Source organism: Saccopteryx bilineata, chromosome 9 (assembly GCF_036850765.1).
Source record: "Saccopteryx bilineata isolate mSacBil1 chromosome 9, mSacBil1_pri_phased_curated, whole genome shotgun sequence".
NCBI classification, from domain to species: Eukaryota; Metazoa; Chordata; class Mammalia; order Chiroptera; family Emballonuridae; genus Saccopteryx; species Saccopteryx bilineata.
In genome coordinates, this window is record NC_089498.1 from 72,754,292 (window position 1) to 72,772,696 (window position 18,405).

General features: G+C 41.9%; 1 protein-coding gene across 1 annotated transcript in view; it reads left to right on the plus strand.

Annotated features, from left to right (window-relative positions):
* The window catches only part of EIF4EBP2 (eukaryotic translation initiation factor 4E binding protein 2), a 31,759-nt gene extending 13,736 nt beyond the window's left edge, over positions 1 to 18,023 (plus strand). The window contains exons 2-3 of the mRNA XM_066243566.1: positions 12,348 to 12,533; positions 13,695 to 18,023. Of these exons, the coding sequence (XP_066099663.1) occupies positions 12,348 to 12,533; positions 13,695 to 13,726 (218 nt within the window). The 3' untranslated portion in view covers positions 13,727 to 18,023. The remainder of the gene's footprint in view (positions 1 to 12,347; positions 12,534 to 13,694) is intronic.
* Positions 18,024 to 18,405: the final 382 nt, after the last annotated feature.

Sequence of the window (18,405 nt, forward strand, 5' to 3'; positions counted from 1 at the left end):
CTGGAAATGCTGAGGTTGCTGGTTCGAAACCCTGGGCTTGCCTGGTCAAGGCACATATGGGAGTTGATGCTTTCTGCTTCTCCCCCTTTCTCTCTCTCTCTCTCTCTCCCTCCCCCTCTCTATAATGAGTAAATAAAATCTTTATAAAAAAATTAAAAAAAAATTTCCATCCATTAGCTTGTCCTCATCTGTGTCTGGTGACGAATCACTGTCTTCAACAGTGAGCACAAAAACAAGTGTAAAAAAGCAGGAAATGCAAGTAAAAAATTCTACAACCACTGTATAGGATGCACCCAGTTTTTAAACCCCAAATTTTTAGGGAAAATGGTGTGTCTTATACATGGGAAATACGGTAATGCTAACCCTAGATCTAGAAGTTTTTAATTGTTCTGAAGTTCAGACATAAAGGCAAATATACACATTTTAAAAACAAAATAGAAAAAGAAAAATTGAGCAGGAAAGAAGCACATAAAATGCAAAGTGTCAATTGACAACTGCCTTTTTTTTTTTTTTTTTTTTTTTTGACAGAGACTGATAGGGACGGACAGAGACAGAAAGAGAGAAATGAGAAGCATCAGTTCTTTGTTGCAGCACCTTAGTTCAGGGGTCCCCAAACTTTTTACACAGGGGGTCAGTTTACTGTCCCTCAGACCGTTGGAGGGCCGGACTATAAAAAAAACTATGAACAAATCCCTATGCACACTGCACATATTTTAAAGTAAAAAAAAACAAAACAGGAACAAATACAATATTTAAAATAGCCTGACCTGTGGTGGCGCAGTGGATAAAGCGTCGACCTGGAAATGCTGAGGTCGCCGGTTCGAAACCCTGGGCTTGCCTGGCCAAGGCACATATGGGAGTTGATGCTTCCAGCTCCTCCCCCCTTCCTCTCTCTCTCTTTCTCTCTGTCTCACTCTTTCTCCTCTCTAAAATGAATTAATAAATAAATAAAAAAAAAATTAAAAAAAAAAATAAAATAAAGAACAAGTAAATTTAAATTAAAAAACTGACCAGTATTTCAATGGGAACTATGGGCCTGCTTTTGGCTAATGAGATGGTGGTGCCCCTTCCTGAAGTGCAGCGAGGCTGGATAAATGGCCTCAGGGGGCTGTAGTTTGGGGACCCCTGTCTTAGTTGTTCAGTGATTGCTTTCTTATATGTGCCTTCACCGGGGGACTACAGCAGAGTGAGTGACCCCTAGCTCAAGCCAGTGACCTTAGGCTTCAAGCCAGCGACCTTTGGGCTCAAGCCAGCGACCATGGGGCCATGTCTGTGATCCCACGCTCAAGCTGGATGCTCAAGCCCATGACCTCGGGGTTCGAACCTGGGTCCTCTGCGTCCCAGTCCGGCACTCTATCCACTGTGCCACCACCTGGTCAGGCAATAGACAACTGCTTTTAATAGTTTCTGTTTTTAGTGCTTTTTATGGGTTATCACTGTTGGTATAAGTAATATACCAGTATGTATACCACAATTTCTTGATTTCTTAACATTAGCTAATACATTGACTCCCTGTTATGAAAGATGAGGAATCTAGATTCTAGGACACTTTCATTACTTTTTACCTCATTTTTCCTTCCCTCTCAGTTTACTAGTGTCTGTAATTTGTGTTAAATGTTTTTGGTTCTTCTGGGTGGTTACCATTAAAACTCTAAATAATATAGTTAAACCTCTGTGTCTCAATCTGTCGACTAACTCTCTTCTACCTAAGATTATACTATCCACCTGTCTAACCTGTCCTTTGCTGGTAAGGTCCACCTTTCCATTATTTTTACAATGTCAGAGTCTATAACATTTACATTCTCTTCCTTTACTATAATCCCTTTTATTATGGATTGATTATAAATATTGAAAACCAGTAAGTAGCATCCACAATTATGTAACTTTTATAACTTTTCAATATAAAACTGAAGGGTATGATTATTTTCATAGAAAGGGAAACGCAGTGGAAGGAAAAACTTTCTATTGTCAAGGTCAAATAGATTTTTTTTTGTTCTTATACATTCCATTAATTGATCAAAATCATGCCCTATTTTAATATTGTAATATATGCAAGGCTGTGGATATCTTGTATGATCTTTTGTTTCTCTTCAGGAATTTAAGGTTGTTTCTAATTAGTTGTAGATTAATTGGTTGACATTAAGTTGGGCTGACATAAGTGTGGCTGGCAGTTTGAAAGAAAAGTTAATTACTAGGAAGTTCTTGCTACAGAAAATAATATGTCTGCCTGCACTTATGTGAGAGACCTGGAGTATTTTAAGTTTTTTAATTGGTTGTCATGGCATTCATGTAATTTCACAGTAAACACAATATCCAACAAAGGAAATAAAAGGGTTTTCTCCTGACATTTTAGTTATAGTTGAATCTTAATTTTTTAAAATAGATTTGGTTTTTTGAATGTCTACTTCTGAATTATACCACAGACTCCTTAGTAACTAACAGGCTGGTTCACCTTTTTTACTGTATAGCTGCTACAATAGATTGTTTTTAGCTTGCAGTGATCTAAAATTCAAACACTTAAAATACCATGCTTTTGTATTCATAGTTTCCTTGACTATATTTGAGAATATTATCAGCATCAGGTAATACCCTAGTTTTTCCAGGTGTCTTCTCTTCTGAATTGTCTACTTTTCTTGCATTCAAAACCATGAATTTGCCTGACGGGGCGGTGGCGCAGTGGATAGAGCATCAGACTGGGATGCGGAAGACCCAGGTTCGAGACCCCGAGGTCGCCAGCTTGAGCGTGGGCTCATCTGGTTTGAGCAAAAGCTCACCAGCTTGAGCCCAAGGTTGCTGGCTCCAGCAAGGGGTTACTCGGTCTGCTGAAGGCCCACGGTCAGGGCATGTATGGGAGAGCAATCAATGAACAATTAAGGTGTTGCAATGTGCAATGAAAGACTGATGATTGATGCTTCTCATCTCTCTGTCCCTGTCTATCCCTCTCTCTGACTCTCTCTCTGTCTCTGTAAAAAACAAAACAAAACAAAAACATGAATTCTAGGAATCCACTAAAAATTATTAGAACTATTATATTAAATGAATTTAGCAAGATTACAGTATAAAAAATTGGTGTAAAAAAATGAATTGTAGCCCTGGCCGGTTGGCTCAGCGGTAGAGCGTCGGCCTAGCGTGTGGATGACCCGGGTTCGATTCCCGGCCAGGGCACACAGGAGAAGCGCCCATTTGCTTCTCCACGCCTCCGCCGCGCTTTCCTCTCTGTCTCTCTCTTCCCCTCCTGCAGCCAAGGCTCCATTGGAGCAAAGATGGCCCCGGGCGCTGGGGATGGCTCTGTGGCCTCTGCCTCAGGCGCTAGAGTGGCTCTGGTCGTCAACATGGCGACGCCCAGGATGGGCAGAGCATCGCCCCCTGGTGGGCAGAGCTTCGCCCCATGGTGGGCGTGCCGGGTGGATCCCGGTCGGGCGCATGCGGGAGTCTGTCTGACTGTCTCTCCCTGTTTCCAGCTTCAGAAAAATGAAAAAAAAAAAAAAAAATGAATTGTATTTCTACACACTTGCAATGAGCAATCCAGAAATTAAATCAGTAGATAATTCCATTTGTAATAGAATAAAAATAATAAAATACATAGAAATAAACTTAACCCAAAAAGCTCAAAACATATACTGTGGAAACTGTAAAAAAACACTGTTGAAAGAAAGTAAAAGAGGCCATTGAAAGATATTCATGTTAATGAATCAGATGACTTTATATAGTTAGGGTGGTAAAACTTTCCATATTTATTTATACATTTAGCACAATCCCCATCAAAACCCCAACTGAAGTGTTTGTAGAAGTTCACAAGCTGACCCTAAAATTCATATGAAATTTTTTTTTCATATGAAATTTTGAGACCTAAAATAACCCAAAAAATCTTGAAAAAGAAAAACAAAGTTGGAAGATTCACATTTCCTTATTTCAAATGTTATTATAAGTCAAGACAGTGTGGTACTGGGTACTACCATAAGGATAGACATATAGATCAGTGGAAGTCCAAAAATAAGCCCTCAAGATTGTGGTTAATCAATCTCTGACAAGGATGCCAAGACAATTAAATGGAGGGAAAACAGTCTTTTCAACAAATGATGCCAGTGCAACTACATAGATATCCACATGCAGGGAGGCATATAAATATAAGCACAGCCATGGCAATCTGAACTCTGTTTAGTGTAAGGAAAATAAAGAGTGTCAATTGAATAGGCCTTGAGACTTCTAGGTCGCAACATATAGTGTGTCTGTAAAGTCATGGTGTACTTTTGACCAGTCACAGGAAAGCAACAAAAGACGATAGAAATGTGAAATCTGCACCAAATAAAAGGAAAACCCTCCCAGTTTCTGTAGGATGATGTAGCAGCATGTGCGCATGCGCAGATGATGACGTAACACCATGTATACAACGGAGCAGCCCACAGCCATGCCAGTCGAGATGTGGACGGTACAGAGCAGGGGTCCCCAAACTTTTTACACAGGGGGCCAGTTCACTGTCCCTCAGACTGTTGGAGGGCTGGATTATAAAACTATGAACAAATCCCTATGCACACTGCACAAATCTTATTTTAAAGTAAAAAAACAAAATGGGAACAAATACAATATTTAAAATAAAGAACAAGTAAATTTAAATGAACAAACTGACCAGTATTTCAATGGGAACTATGCTCCTCTCCCTGACCATCAATGAAAGAGGTGCCCCTTCTGGAAGTGCAACGGGGGCCGGATAAATGGACTCAGGGGGCCGCATGTGGCCCGCGGGCCGTAGTTTGGGGACCCCTGGTACAGAGAAAAGTTCAGTGTGTTCTGTGGCTCGCTAAATTCAAATCTGTAACCAAAGTGCAACGTGAATATCGGCACGTTTATAACGAAGCACCACCACATAGGAATAACATTAGTTGGAGAGGGATAAGCAGTTGAAGGAAACCGGCAGTTTGGTGGAGAAACCCCGTTCTGGTAGGCCATAAGTCAGTGATGAGTCTGTAGAGGCTATATGGGATAGCTACCTAAGGAGCCCTAAAATGTCTGCGTGAGACCACATCGAACTGCACTGAATAGGTATGAAACTGGGAGAGTTTTCCTTTTATTTGGTGCAGATTTCACATTTCTATCATCTTTTGTTGCTTTCCTGTGACCAGTCAAAAGTGCACCATGACTTTACGGACACACTGTAGTATAAAAAGTTATTTTCATAATTATGTCCCTGATTCACCAAGAGAAGGTTGAATTGTTTTCTGTTTAAGGTAGTAAAAAGTTTTAAATCCATATTAGAAAATTTTTTATCCAAAATAATTAAAATTATTTACTTTTTGAAAGTTGAACTGTTTTCTGCTATACAAAATGACTCAATTTCCAGATGCCTTTTGAATTGTTACTCTAATTCTTAATATTTTTCTTTTCTTTTTTTTTTTTTTAAAGTGAGAGGAGGGGAGGCAGAGACAGATTCCCACATGTGCCCCAACCAGGATCCACCCGGCAGGCTCCCTACCAGAGGATGCTCTGCCCATCTGGGGCTGCTGCTCGGTTGTTTGGCAACTGAGCTATTTTAGCACTTAAGGCAAGGCCACAGAGCCGTCCTCATGCCCGGGGCCAACTTGCTTGAATTGTTCAAGCCATGGCTGCAGGAGGGTAAGAAAGAGAGAGAGACAGAGAGAGAAAAACGGGTAGGGGAGGGGTAGAAGCAGAGGGTCACTTTTCCTGTGTGTCCTGATCAGGAATCAAACCTGGGACTTCCACACTCTGGGCCGATGCTCAACTGCTGAGCCAACTGGCCAGGGCCTAATTCTTATTTTTCAAAATAAAGAGGTTAAAGGTAAATTGCAACTTTTCATCATCCTAAATTTATATTTGAAACAGGATATAAGACTTGTATCTTCTTTAAACAAGGAGTGAATGATTTCTAACTTTTCTAAATGTTCTGATGGATTGGAGGGAGGCATGTAAAACTGTTCTGTTAAGGTTAGGATCATGGTACAATCACAAATGTACTATGAGCCTTTGCACCTAAATATTCCTAACAATAAAAATAGGAAGCTAATTCTAGCCTACTTTCAGAGGACTAAAAGACTTCCTTTGTGAAGTTTTGGTCTTAACCTCTTTCCCTATGCCTTGTAGGTGAAAGAAGCACCATTAACAGAGCTGTTCCCTGGTTTTTGCCATGCTGCTCTTTTTTGGTGAGAGTAGGGGAGAGATAGTGAGGCAGACTCTCACATGAGCCCTGACCAGGATCCGTCCAGCAACCCCATCTGGGGCCAGTGCTCAAGTACCGAGCTATTTTCGCCTGAGGCTGATAGCTAGGCTCCAACCTAGCTATCCTCAGCACCCAGGGCCACACTTGTACCAATCAAGCCACTGGCTGCAGGAGGGGGAGACAAGGGAGGGGCAAGAGGGAGGGGGTGAGAAGCAGACAGCCGCTTTTCCTATGTGCCCTGACCAGGAATTGAACCTGGGACTTCCATATATCAGGCCAACTCTATCCACTGAGCCACTGGCCAGGGCCTTGCTATGCTGTTCTTTAGAGATCATCATCCTCTCTACCAGCATCCTCTTTTCATTTTTTTTCTTTTCTTTTTTTTTAAGTGAGAGAGAGAGAGAGACAGAAAGGGAGAGAGATGAGAAGTATCAACTCGTCGTTGGGGCACTTTAGTTCATTGATTGCTTCTTATATGCGCCTTGACTAGTGAGGAGGACTCAAGCTGAGCCAGTGACCCCTTGCTCAAGTGACCTTGGGCCTAAGCCAGTGACCATGAGGTCATGTCAAGTAGGTGACGCCTTGTGCCCGCATTCAAGCTGGTGACCTTGGGGTTTCGTACCTGGGTCCTCAGCATCCCAGGTTGATGCTCTATCCACTGTACCACTACCTGGTCAGGTTACATTCCCTTTTCTTACCAAATAATTTGTAATACTCCTGTAGTATTCTGAAATGAATTTCTTAGGTTATATGACCTACCTATTCACATCAGTTTTTAAATTGTACATGTAAAAAGAAATGCAAGGATTAAGTAATATATAAAATGTATAATTGCCAAACTAGAAAACCCCAAACCACCTTTACCACTTCCCCTCACCCTATCTTAAAAGGTAGTGCTTTAGGGCAAATGATTGGTGGTCTGTGTTGTATAAACTGCTTGCCATAACATGTGCTGTCTACTCTGTGATTATTATTAAGTAGTACTGTGTACCTTCCATCTCTTTTACTTTAAACAACTCACTTCCACTCTTGGAGATCATAGTGATTGTGAGGTAGACTGAAAGAAGGCTGGACTAGGAGTCAGGAGACCACAGGGTCACTACACATTTTGCCTCTGATTGGCTCTGTGACCCTGATTAAGTCACTTTTCTGAGTCTCAACATCATCCATCAAAGTGATCTGTATTGACCCTTCACTTTCTTACTGATTCTTTGATATTTCATCTATTCTTAAAGCACTATTAGGATTTTAGAATAAGGATGAAGTTGGGTTCTTTAATAAAACAGGGATGACTGAGGAACTTGAAAAAAATACGGATTTTTAGGTTCTACCGTATTTCATTAAATATTTTAACATGCCATTTGGTTCAGAATATTTTTTTTCTTATTTTCCTCAAAACCTTAGGTATGTCTTACGGAGCGAAAAATACGGTAATTCCAAGGATTGGAATTCACTTGGAATGTGTTTTGTTGTGTTTTTTTTTGTTTTTTGGTTTTTTTCATATAAGAAGAATGGAGATAGATAAATTTTTTGCATGTGTCCTGACTGGGATTCACCTGGCCACCCACCCCCTTCTGGGGCTGATGGTTGAATTAGCTGAGCTATCTTTAGTGTCTGGGGCTGATGCTGGAACCAATCTAGCCCCTAGCTGCAGGATGTCCATATGTTGGGCTGATGCTCTATCCACTGAGCCATCCAGCCAAGGCCAGAATGGGTTTTTTTTGGGGGGGTTGTATTTTAAGTTGGAAAGGGGGAGGCAGTCAAACAGATTCCCGCATGCGCCCGACCGGGATCCACCCGGCATGCCCACCAGGGCGCAATGCTCTGCCCATCTGGGGCGTTGCTCTGTTGCAATCAGAGCCATTCTAGCGCCTGAGGCAGAGGCCATAGAGCCATCCTCAGCGCCCGGGCCAACTTTGCTCCAATGGAGCCTTGGCTGCGGGAGGGGTGGAGAAGCAGATGGGCGCTTCTCCTGTGTGCCCTGGCCGGGAATCGAACCCAGGAGTCCTGCACGCCAGGCCGACGCTCTACCACTGAGCCAACTGGCCATGGCCAAGGCCAGAATGTTTTTAAACAAGCATCCACGATAATTTTGATGCAGATATCTGCAAAATTCTTGTCTTAGTAGCTTCCCAAGTACAGCACAATATTTTTCTTAGTGTATTATGGAGAAGCTGAGAGCCAGATATTTTATTTTCATGTCTTATAAACTGTAAATATGATTGTGTGTGTAGTATAGTTGCAACAGAACTAGCTAGTAAAATAGAAAGTTGATATGCTTTAGAACTGATTTGAAAGCCTTAAAGGTGTTGTTTTTGTTTCTTTTTTGAGAGAGGCAGGGAAAGAGAGACAGGAACATCGAGCTGCTCCTGTATATGCCCTGACCAGGAAATCAAACTGGCTGGCAACCTGTGCTTTGGGACAATGCTCCAGAGCTATCCGTCCAGGGCTAAACTTCTATTGATTTTTAGAGGAATGGAGAGGAAGGGGAAGAGAGGGGAGGAGAAGGGGAAGCATTTGTTGTTCCACTCAGTCATGCATTTTTTGGTTGCTTCCTGTATGTACCCTGACCTGGGATTGTATCCACAGCCTTGTTGGGACAGTGCACTCTTAACCCACTGTGCTAACCTGAGCTAACTGGCCAGGGCCTAAAGGTTTTGTTTTAAAGTGTCTTCATGTGCCAACAGAGTGAGAATGTTCTTATTCTGAGACATTTGTCATTCTTTCCTGTGCCTGATTTGTGGTATTATTGAGAAGAGAGTATGCTTAGTGCTTAATTTTGATTGTTAAAGCCAGGATGGGGGAGGTAATTGATAAGTCTCTGTTGGCCATCTTCTCACCTAGTTTGACTCTTTTCCATCTAGTCAGAAGGAAATTATTTACTAGCATTTGCATAAATGTGTTATGGCAGCAATGCAGCTATTAATTCCAAGTAAATTATTGAGTTTTTAACTCCTTTGCCACCTATTTAATGTTGATAATTGCTTATTTGGAGTAAATGTTAATTTTCTTCCTTTTTTGGGAAGATTCCAGAGTTTCTGTTCCTTTTGCAGTAAATGCCTTGCTTTTTTTTTCCTCTTCCTCACATTTCAACTAGCTGTTGTATTTGTTCTTCTGTTTCCATGGATATAGCTGTCATGTGTTATTTGAGGAAATTTGCCTGAACCAGACTTTCCTTATAATATGTTAACAGTATTCTTTCTTTTTACTAGGGGAGCATTGACCAGCAGGTAGTGTTTACATTCTGCCTCTTTAAACTGAGTAACTTTGTACACAATTTTATTTTCATATAATACTGCCCTTCATTGGATTGCTAAACCTTTAAAGCAGGTTTTTCTTCTCTGGGTTTAAGCCTAGTGTGAGCAAAATGCCTCCACACGACTGTATCCTTTTGTTACTTGAGCAGTAATGGCTAGTGTGCTGGGCTGCCATTCTCATTTCCAACTGACTTGTTTAACAGATTATCTCATGGTCACATTCTTTCTTCCTGAGCTTGCTGTAGTCTTAGAACCAGCAGCAGAGCTCCAGGCATCCACCACATTAGGCCAACATCAGGCATCCACTACATTAGGCCAACATTAGGCATCTTTGAATTGTCACTGTATTTTTCGCTCCATAAGATGCATCTGACCATAAGACGCACCTAGGGTTTTAAGGAGTAAAATAAGAAAAAAAATATTCTGAACCAAATGGAGTGTTAAAATATTTTATAAAATATACCATAATAATATTCCAACAATGTAAACTCAACAGCAGTATTAACAACCATTAGCAGTGTTATTAACAAATGAGAAGAGACTTTAATGTTCAAATACTCTTTTAGTTGTCTGGGAACCACAGCAGCTAAAAAAAATGAACATTTGCTCCATAAGACACACTTTTTTTGGGGGGGGGAGTGCGTCTATGGAGCGAAAAATACGGTAGTTTTATGTCTTATTTTTAGTCATTAGTACTTAAGATGACCATGACAAAAGAAATGGACAGCAGGCCATGGATAGGTAGTTCAGTTGGTTAGAGTGAAGTCCTGATACACCAAGGTTGTGGGTTCTATTCCCAGTCAGGGCACATACAAGAATCATCTAATCAGGAATCAACCAGTTAATGTATAAATAAGTGGAACAACAAATTGAACTTTCTCTTTTTCTCTCTCTCTCCCTCTCCTTCATTCCCTCCATCTCTCTCTCCTTCCTATGTCTCTGATACCAATTTTAAAAAAGGAATTGACCAGTGAACACATAAATAAGTAGAACAACACATCGATGTTTCTCCCTTCCTCTCCCTCTGATATTAGAGGGATTTTAATAAGTAAAAATTTTTTACAAGAACTGAATAGATACTTCTCCAAAGAGGACATACAGGTGGCCAATAGAAATGAAAAAAAGTTCAGCGTCACTAATCATCAGAGAAATGCAAATTAAAACCACAATGAGATTTCACCTCACCTGTCAGAATGGTGCTCATTAACAAATCAACACACAGTAAGTGCTGGCGAGGGTGTGGAGAAAAGGGAACCCTCCTGCCCTGCTGGTGGGAATGCAGACTTCTGCAGTCACTGTGGAAAACAGTATGGTGTTTCCTCAAAAAATTAAAAATAGAACTGCCTTTTGACCCAGCTATCCCACGTTTAGGAATATATCCTAAGAATATCAAATCACTGATTCAAAAGAAGATATGCACCCCCATGTTTATTGCAGCATTGTTTACAATAGCCAAGATCTGGAAACAGCCCAAATGTCCCATCAGTGGACAAGTGGACTAAAAAGCAGTGGTACATATACACAATGGAATACTATGTGGCCATGAAAAAGAAGGAAATCTTACCTGTTGTGACAGCATTGATGGACCTGGCAATTATTATGCTAAGTGAAACAAGCCAGGCAGAGAAAGACAAATATCATATGGTCTCACTTATATGTGGAATCTAATGAACAAAGTGAACTGAGGAATGGAATAGAGGCAGAGGCAAGGTCACAAGGAGCAGAGGAATGGGGGATGAGGGGATGGGATCAGAGAAGGTGAAGAAATTAGTGAAATTATAAATACATGACACATAGATACAGATAACAGGACAGCAAATCCCAGTAGTAAGGGGTAGGGAGTTAGGGGGAGGAGGGCAAAGGGGGTGTAATGGGGGACATAGGGGTGGGGGTGGAGTGTTATATTGAGTGGGACGCTTGAATCCACGTTAACACAATCAAAATTAATTTTAAAAATGCAAAAAAATATTAAGACACGGTAAAAAATAAAAGGAGATGGATAGCAGTAGGTTTTCTTAATTATCGGGTAAAGTGAACCCTTCAGAACTATTATAAAACATTTTGGTAGCATGTACTGGTAAGCAGACTAGTTCATAAAAAAGAAGAGGGCTGCCAGTTTTAGCCTCTGCTACAGCTCTGTGTGGAAAGAATGTTGGTCTCAGTGCCTTTAACCCAAATGTGGCCATATGTATCTATTGGCTACTTTTTCGCATACTTTTTTTTTTAAGAGAGAGAGAGAAAGAGAGGGTCAGATGGGAATGGAAAGAGTTGAGAAGCATCAACTCATAGTTGTGGCACCTTAGTTGCTCGTTGATTGTTTTCTCATATGTGCCTTGGCCAGGGGGCTCCAGCCAAGCCATTGACCCCTTGCTTAAGCCAGCGACCTTTGGGCTCAAGCTGGCAACCCTGCGCTTAAGCTGGTGAGCCCGTGCTCGAGCATGTGACCTTAGGGTTTCAAACCTGGTCCTCAGCGTCCCAGGCTGACTCTGTCCACTGAGCCACCATGTGGTTAGGCTCTCGTAGTTATTTATAACTTTATTTAAACATATAAGTAAGTCATGGCCCTGGCATAGGGAACTCTCACGGTTTAGAGTGGCAAATAGATAACAAGAGTCCTAATAGATAATTTGTATTAAGATGGGGGGGGCAAAGTATTTGAAGAAAAAAAAAAGTTTTGTAAAGGAAGCAATGTTGGAGCTGAGGCTTGAAGGGTAAGCAGGAATTTCCCCAGCTGGAAAGGAGGAAAGGCATTCCAGCTGGCAAAGGAGCCAGGGAGGTTAGAGCTAATCCTTTTTGCTTGAATTGTAAAATCCTTAAGGGTTAGAATTAGATGGGATTTAAAATAAATTCTTGGGTAATATTATATGTTGATAAACCCCTTCGTTTGTTCTCAGACTCTTTCCAATAATGTTTTCCAGGAACCCGAATCATTTATGATCGAAAGTTTCTATTGGATCGTCGCAATTCTCCCATGGCTCAGACCCCGCCCTGCCATCTGCCCAATATCCCCGGAGTCACCAGCCCTGGCACCTTAATTGAAGACTCCAAAATAGAAGTAAACAATTTGAACAACTTGAACAATCATGACAGGAAGCATGCAGTGGGTAAGAGAATGCTGGTGTTGGGAATCAAGAGAGTGGCCCTGGAAATGTGAATGTCAGTTACCTGTATGTTGAAAAATGTTGATGCTTCAATTAACTAATGTTCAGTTAGTTATATGAGTTTAAGGTTCCCACTCCCCCCCACCCCTACTTCCTTCACCAAGGTTAATTGAAATGTTCTGGAAACCCTAAGTTCTAAATCATAATTGAAAACTAGTGGATGCAGAGGAAAAATCCAAAATCATGAAATGGTAAATTGCAAAGATGACTCCTTGAACTTGAACTTTATGTGACAAGGGAAGACACACACAAAAACCCCAAAATAATTGTATAGCTCCCATTCCCATCAATTTTATTTATTTATTTATTTAAGAAATATTTTATTTATTGATTTTACAGGGGTTGGGGTAGAGAGAGAAATATCAACTCATAGTTGTTTCACTTTAGTTATTGATTGGTTGTCACATATGCTGTGGGCCTTGTGCCTTGACTGGGCAAAGCCGGGGTTTCAAACCAGTGACCTCAACTTTCCAGGTCGATGCTTTATCCACCACACCACTGTAGGCCAGCCTCCGTTGTTTTTATGTTGTGGGGAAAAGCAATATGTTTTTTCCTCTATTTGCTAGAATTGCCTATAATATTTATATAAATGGCCCCTACAAACACACATTTAGTAGTGACTTCTCAGTGCCTCTGGGAAGCAGAAGAGGGAGGTGGAAACAGCCAGCTCCTGAAATCCACCTCAGGTAGCACTCTGACTCTATAAATGGCCAGCATTCTGCCTCAAATTCCAAATCAGTTTTTAATGTATGAAGTGTTGATTCAAAGCAGAGCCAAAGTTCAGAGCCTCCAGGAGAGTGTGCTGACTTGCTAGATGGCAACAAGCACCCCAGGGGCTCCTGTCTGGTCAGCCTGCTGACAAAGGGGCACTGGTTGCATCGTTTCACTTGCATCCTTTTCTCAAATGCTCCTTCCCATCAGTGATTTGGTTGCCTGTCTTCCCCCAGATTAAAAGACCAGCCAAAGCAAAGCAAAATAATTGTTTTAAGGCAGCAGAGAATGAGACAGTTTGAATTAATTTTTGTACCTTGTGCAGAGGGAATGACAAAGCTGTTTTGCTTTTCCTTTTTCTTTAAAACTTTTCATCTTTTTCCTTCTAACTAGGGGATGACGCTCAGTTTGAGATGGACATCTAACTGTCCTGCAAGGATCAGAAGACTAGCAGCAACAAGGACACCTGTGTATACCTGATTTGGCCAATAGGATCAACAATGCAGATACAGAAGAGGCAGCACAGCAGTCCCCATTGCAGTTTCCACCTCCTCTTCCTCTGGGTGCCAAATGATGTGAAGATGAGCTTCATCTGACCATTTCTTCTCCCTCTTTCCTATTCTCCTTTCCAGTTAGACAGATTAGATTGAAGGCCCACGACATATTTCTGTAGAACTAAGCAGCCAGCAAAGGAAAACAGTTGAATGGTGGCTTCCCTAGTCATTTTGGTATTGAGAAGTACCCTTCCCGTTAAAAAATAATAATAATAATAATTGTTTTTTAATCCCAAATCAGATTTCAGCCTACCAACAAATGCTGGCTGGGGAAGTGCTAAAGAGGTTTGGTGGGCTCAGCATTGTTCATGTTCTGACCCTGTGTTGTTCCCCCCACCCCCCGTCTCCCACCTGTGGTTCAGTGCTACCAGAGTCTGGGTTTGGGATCTTTAAAACCAGAGGGAGGCCCTGGCCGGTTGGCTCAGTGGTAGAGCATCGGCCTGGCGTGCAGGAGTCCTGGGTTCAATTCCCGGCCAGGACACACAGGAGAGGCGCCCATCTGCTTCTCCACCCCTCCCTCTCTCCTTCCTCTCTGTCTCTCTCTTCTCCTCCCACAGCCGAGGCTCCATTGGAGCAAAGTTGGCCCAGGCGCTGAGGATGGCTCTATGGCCTCTGCCTCAGGCGCTAGAATGGCTCTGGTTGCAACAGAGCAACGCCCCAGATGGGCAGAGCATCACCCTCTGGTGGGCATGCCGGGTGGATCCCGGTCGGGCACATGCGGGAGTCTGTCTGACTGCCTCCCCATTTCCAACTTCAGGAAAAAAAAATGGGAAAAAAAAACCCCAGAGGGAGATAAACAACAAGGGAGCTGCTTTCCCTTTTATCTTCAGGTATTTGTTCTCGGGGCCAGCACAGCTTGTACAACTCTGGTAGCACTACCCTGTGACACTATTCTGAGGTCTGCTTCCCCTCCACTGTCTGGGAGGATGTCTTTGCTATTATAGTTTATCTTCCTATTTCTTTACTTAGCACATGTGTGCAAAGATTTATAACTCCCTACATGAGAAGGGGTTGTTGGTAACCAGCTGTTGTTTCCTTTTCTTTCATTCTTCCCTGCTTGCATGATGTTGCTTACAGTCCTGTTGGACTCTGAGCATCCAGGGGATTTTACTCCTCCCAGAGTGGGTCCACACCAAGTGATAGAGGCACTTTGGATAAGGCCTGATCACAGTGTCCTGCAGATAATACTTAGGAATGATTTTGAAAGAGGGGCCCATTTGATAACTAAGTCTCAGTGGTCATTGTTTTTCAGTCCAGTGAGCATTGTAATATTTGTTATCTCATTGCAATTTTTTTCTATTTGAGTTTAAAGATGACTTCCAGAATGCTCTTAGGAAAGAACTAAACTCTTTTCCTTTGTAGACCTGCTTTATTTGGCTGCCGAGATAGATAAGCATGGGCTTCGAAATGTGTTCCTCCCCATTTTTTTGCATTTTCCATTGTACTCTGAACTTTCCCTTTCTTTCCTGTCTACCCTCCCTCCTATCCTTCCTCTCTCTCACTCTTCTTCCTTTTTCTCTGCCAGGCCATTTTTCAAATATACATCAAAGATACCTCAAGTGTTGGTATCTGATAATATCTGTCACTCCTTATCTGAGAAGTGACCTTTTATTTTTTAAGATGACTACAGACCTATTTTTAGATATGTTTTCAATACAATTTTGAACAGCAACTTTTTAATCACATCTTCCAGTGTTAGGAAGGTGAGAAATGTCTGTAGGCAAGTCGGCTGTCCCGTCACCACTCTTTGTCTCCTGCAGTCCCTTATGAGCTCTTTCCTTCTCCTAGTTTTGGGTGTGCATGTTTGGCATTTGTAGTGGATGGTTTGTAAAGTTGGACCATTCTGCCTTGTTTTGGATTGTTCATGAAAGCTCCTTCTTTTCCCTTACCCTTTACTGTCACTGTCCTTCTCTCCCAGCCACGCTCCGGACTGTTGCTTGGCACGGTGACCCCAGGAAAGTGACTACCTACTTAGAAAGACTGATGCCTCTTTTCTTTCATAGAAAGCCAAGTGGCCTCTGGTGTCCTGGGAATTTCTGTGTGCCCTGAACCACAACCCAGATGTGAGAGTAACAGGCCAATTGGCTAAGAAAGAAAGCTATTTGTTTTTCTTTTGAACTAGGGAAAGACTCTGTGTGCACATATATTTTAGACAAGAGAGGAGGATGTCTGAGGAACTTTGCTCTGTTTCCTGCTATAAAATGTGAATAGTTCAGAGTGAAACCTTTTGTGATGGTTGATGTCTCTCAGGAATAAGCTGGACCTCCAAAGTTTTGGAGATACTTTCAGTTTCAAATTGATGATCATAAATGTATGTTATGTTTGTTTATTGTGTACTGTTCTGATTTTAATTAAACTCCAAATTTCGCTCTACATTCTCTTGGAAAACCTCAAGTTACACTAATTTTCATAAGAGGCTTGCTCAAGATCTTTGTCCCCTGGTAACATGCTTTGTTAGGAATGAGGCTGGTCATGTTCATACTCTGGCCTTGGCATGTGGAGTCTGACTCCAGCTACAGCTAGTTAGTCTGTCAGGGAGCTGAAGAGCATCCCCTTCTTGATCTTTATTGTTGCACATGACAACTCAGCTTCCTTACTGAACGATAGGGAATGGAATTAAAACATGCCAGCTTAAGTAGTAATGAGATACCATTTTCTCCTTTTTTTGCCATCTTGGGGAATCTGCACGTGGCCCCCTAATCAGAAGCCATGTTTCTAGTATTCTTGGAGTGTCCGCTGTATGGTACAACAGCAGCCCAATCGTTTAGCCTTGTCTGCGAGGACTTCTTCCTGCCTTGTGCACTTCTTTTCTAGAGGCCACTGCTACTAGGGATACTTTGACTTCATAAGTTGGTGTTTTAAAGATGATTCCACAAGTGTACAGATAAACTTCCACCAGATGGCACTTTGTGCCGTGCCTCAGAGTCATTTTCAGAGCCAGCCAGAATCCACTGGGTGGTTTACCTTCTGGATGTTTGGAAGGAAACCCACAGCTAAAGCCCTAAATGGCTATCTATCCTGGCTTTTTTGGGGGGAGGGAATACTCTTAGGGTACTATTTGAATGAGACAGTTCTTGACATCTTAGTGATCATTTGTATTTTTCTTTTTATGAAGAAACCATATTTCTGTACTTTTGGGGACAGTCCATCTTAATGACAAATGACCTTCCAGATTTCCACAGGAAACATGCATTGTCAATGGTTTACCTTCTTTATAGTGTTTATAGTGTAGTTTCTTGTGCATTGTGTTTAAATAGCTATCTCATTCTCAAGAGCATGATGTAGAGAAACAGGCTTTTAGGTGTTAGGCTTCCAAGCCAAGAATTTTGTCCTTCCACATCTATTTCTGTATAACAAACTACCCCCAAATTAAAAATCTTAAAAGAGCAAACATCATCTGTCCTTTTCAATAAATTACAAACTTGGAAGCAGCTCAGCATTGTGGTTCTGAAACAAGAGTCCCAGGAAGTTGCAGTAAGATGTTGGCAGGGTCTTCAGTCTTCTGGGGCTGGAGAATCCACTTCTAACCTCTCTCTTTGTGCTTGTTGGAAGGATGCCTCAGTTTCTCCCCATGTTGGTCTCTGTGTAGGGCATTGTGAGTGTTCACACACCACAGCAGCTGGCTTCCCCCAAGTGAGTGATCCAGGGGAAGAGGGGATGAGCAGGAATTAGCAGTGCCTTTTATGATCGTCTTTGAAAAGCACAGCCCTTCACTTCTTCCTTATTCTGTTCCTTAGAAGCAAGCCACTAAGCCAAGCCTGTACTCAAGGGAGAATTAGACCCCACCTACTGAATGAAACAGTGTCAAAGAATCTGTGGATATATCTTAAAACCACCTCACCCCTAACAGGATGAAACCAGGCCAATGCGGGTAGGGCATAGGTTTAAACTAGATGATACGTTGAGAAATATGTTGCTACTGAAAACAGTTCTTTAAGATGTGTGTCACGCCTGACCTGTGGTGGCACAGTGGATAAAGCATCGACCTGGAAATGCTGAGGTTGCCGGTTCGAAACCCTGGGCTTGTCTGGTCAAGGCACATATGGGAGTTGATGCTTCCAGCTCCTCCCACCTTCTCTCTCTCTCTGTCTCTCTCTCCTCTCTCTCCCTCTCTGTCTCTCTCTCCTCTCTAAAAATGAATAAATAAAATTAAAAAAAAAAAAAAAAAGATGTGTGTCACCAAACTGGGATAGAAGACTTTCTTTCCTCAAAGTTACCTGATGGTTTTGAGAAGGGTGGCAGGAAATGACATTTCCCAGGAGAACATAATGACTATATACTTGACTGACTACCAGCAACCCAAAGATGCTGCTTTGCCAGTCCTATGCTTGGTGTCTAAGATGCAATATCACTTGCTGTCCCCTTAAGCGAGGGATCGACAAAGGGAATTGGATCCTTGTAGCTGATCCACTACAGCTGACCTAATCAGAGGCAGGGATTAGCCAGCAAAGGGAGCAAACATGAATTAGATGTTGGGTTACTGAATTGAAGAAAAGCTATACAGGAATAGGAGTTACAGTGCCTGTTACCAGCATTTTCTTATCTATAGC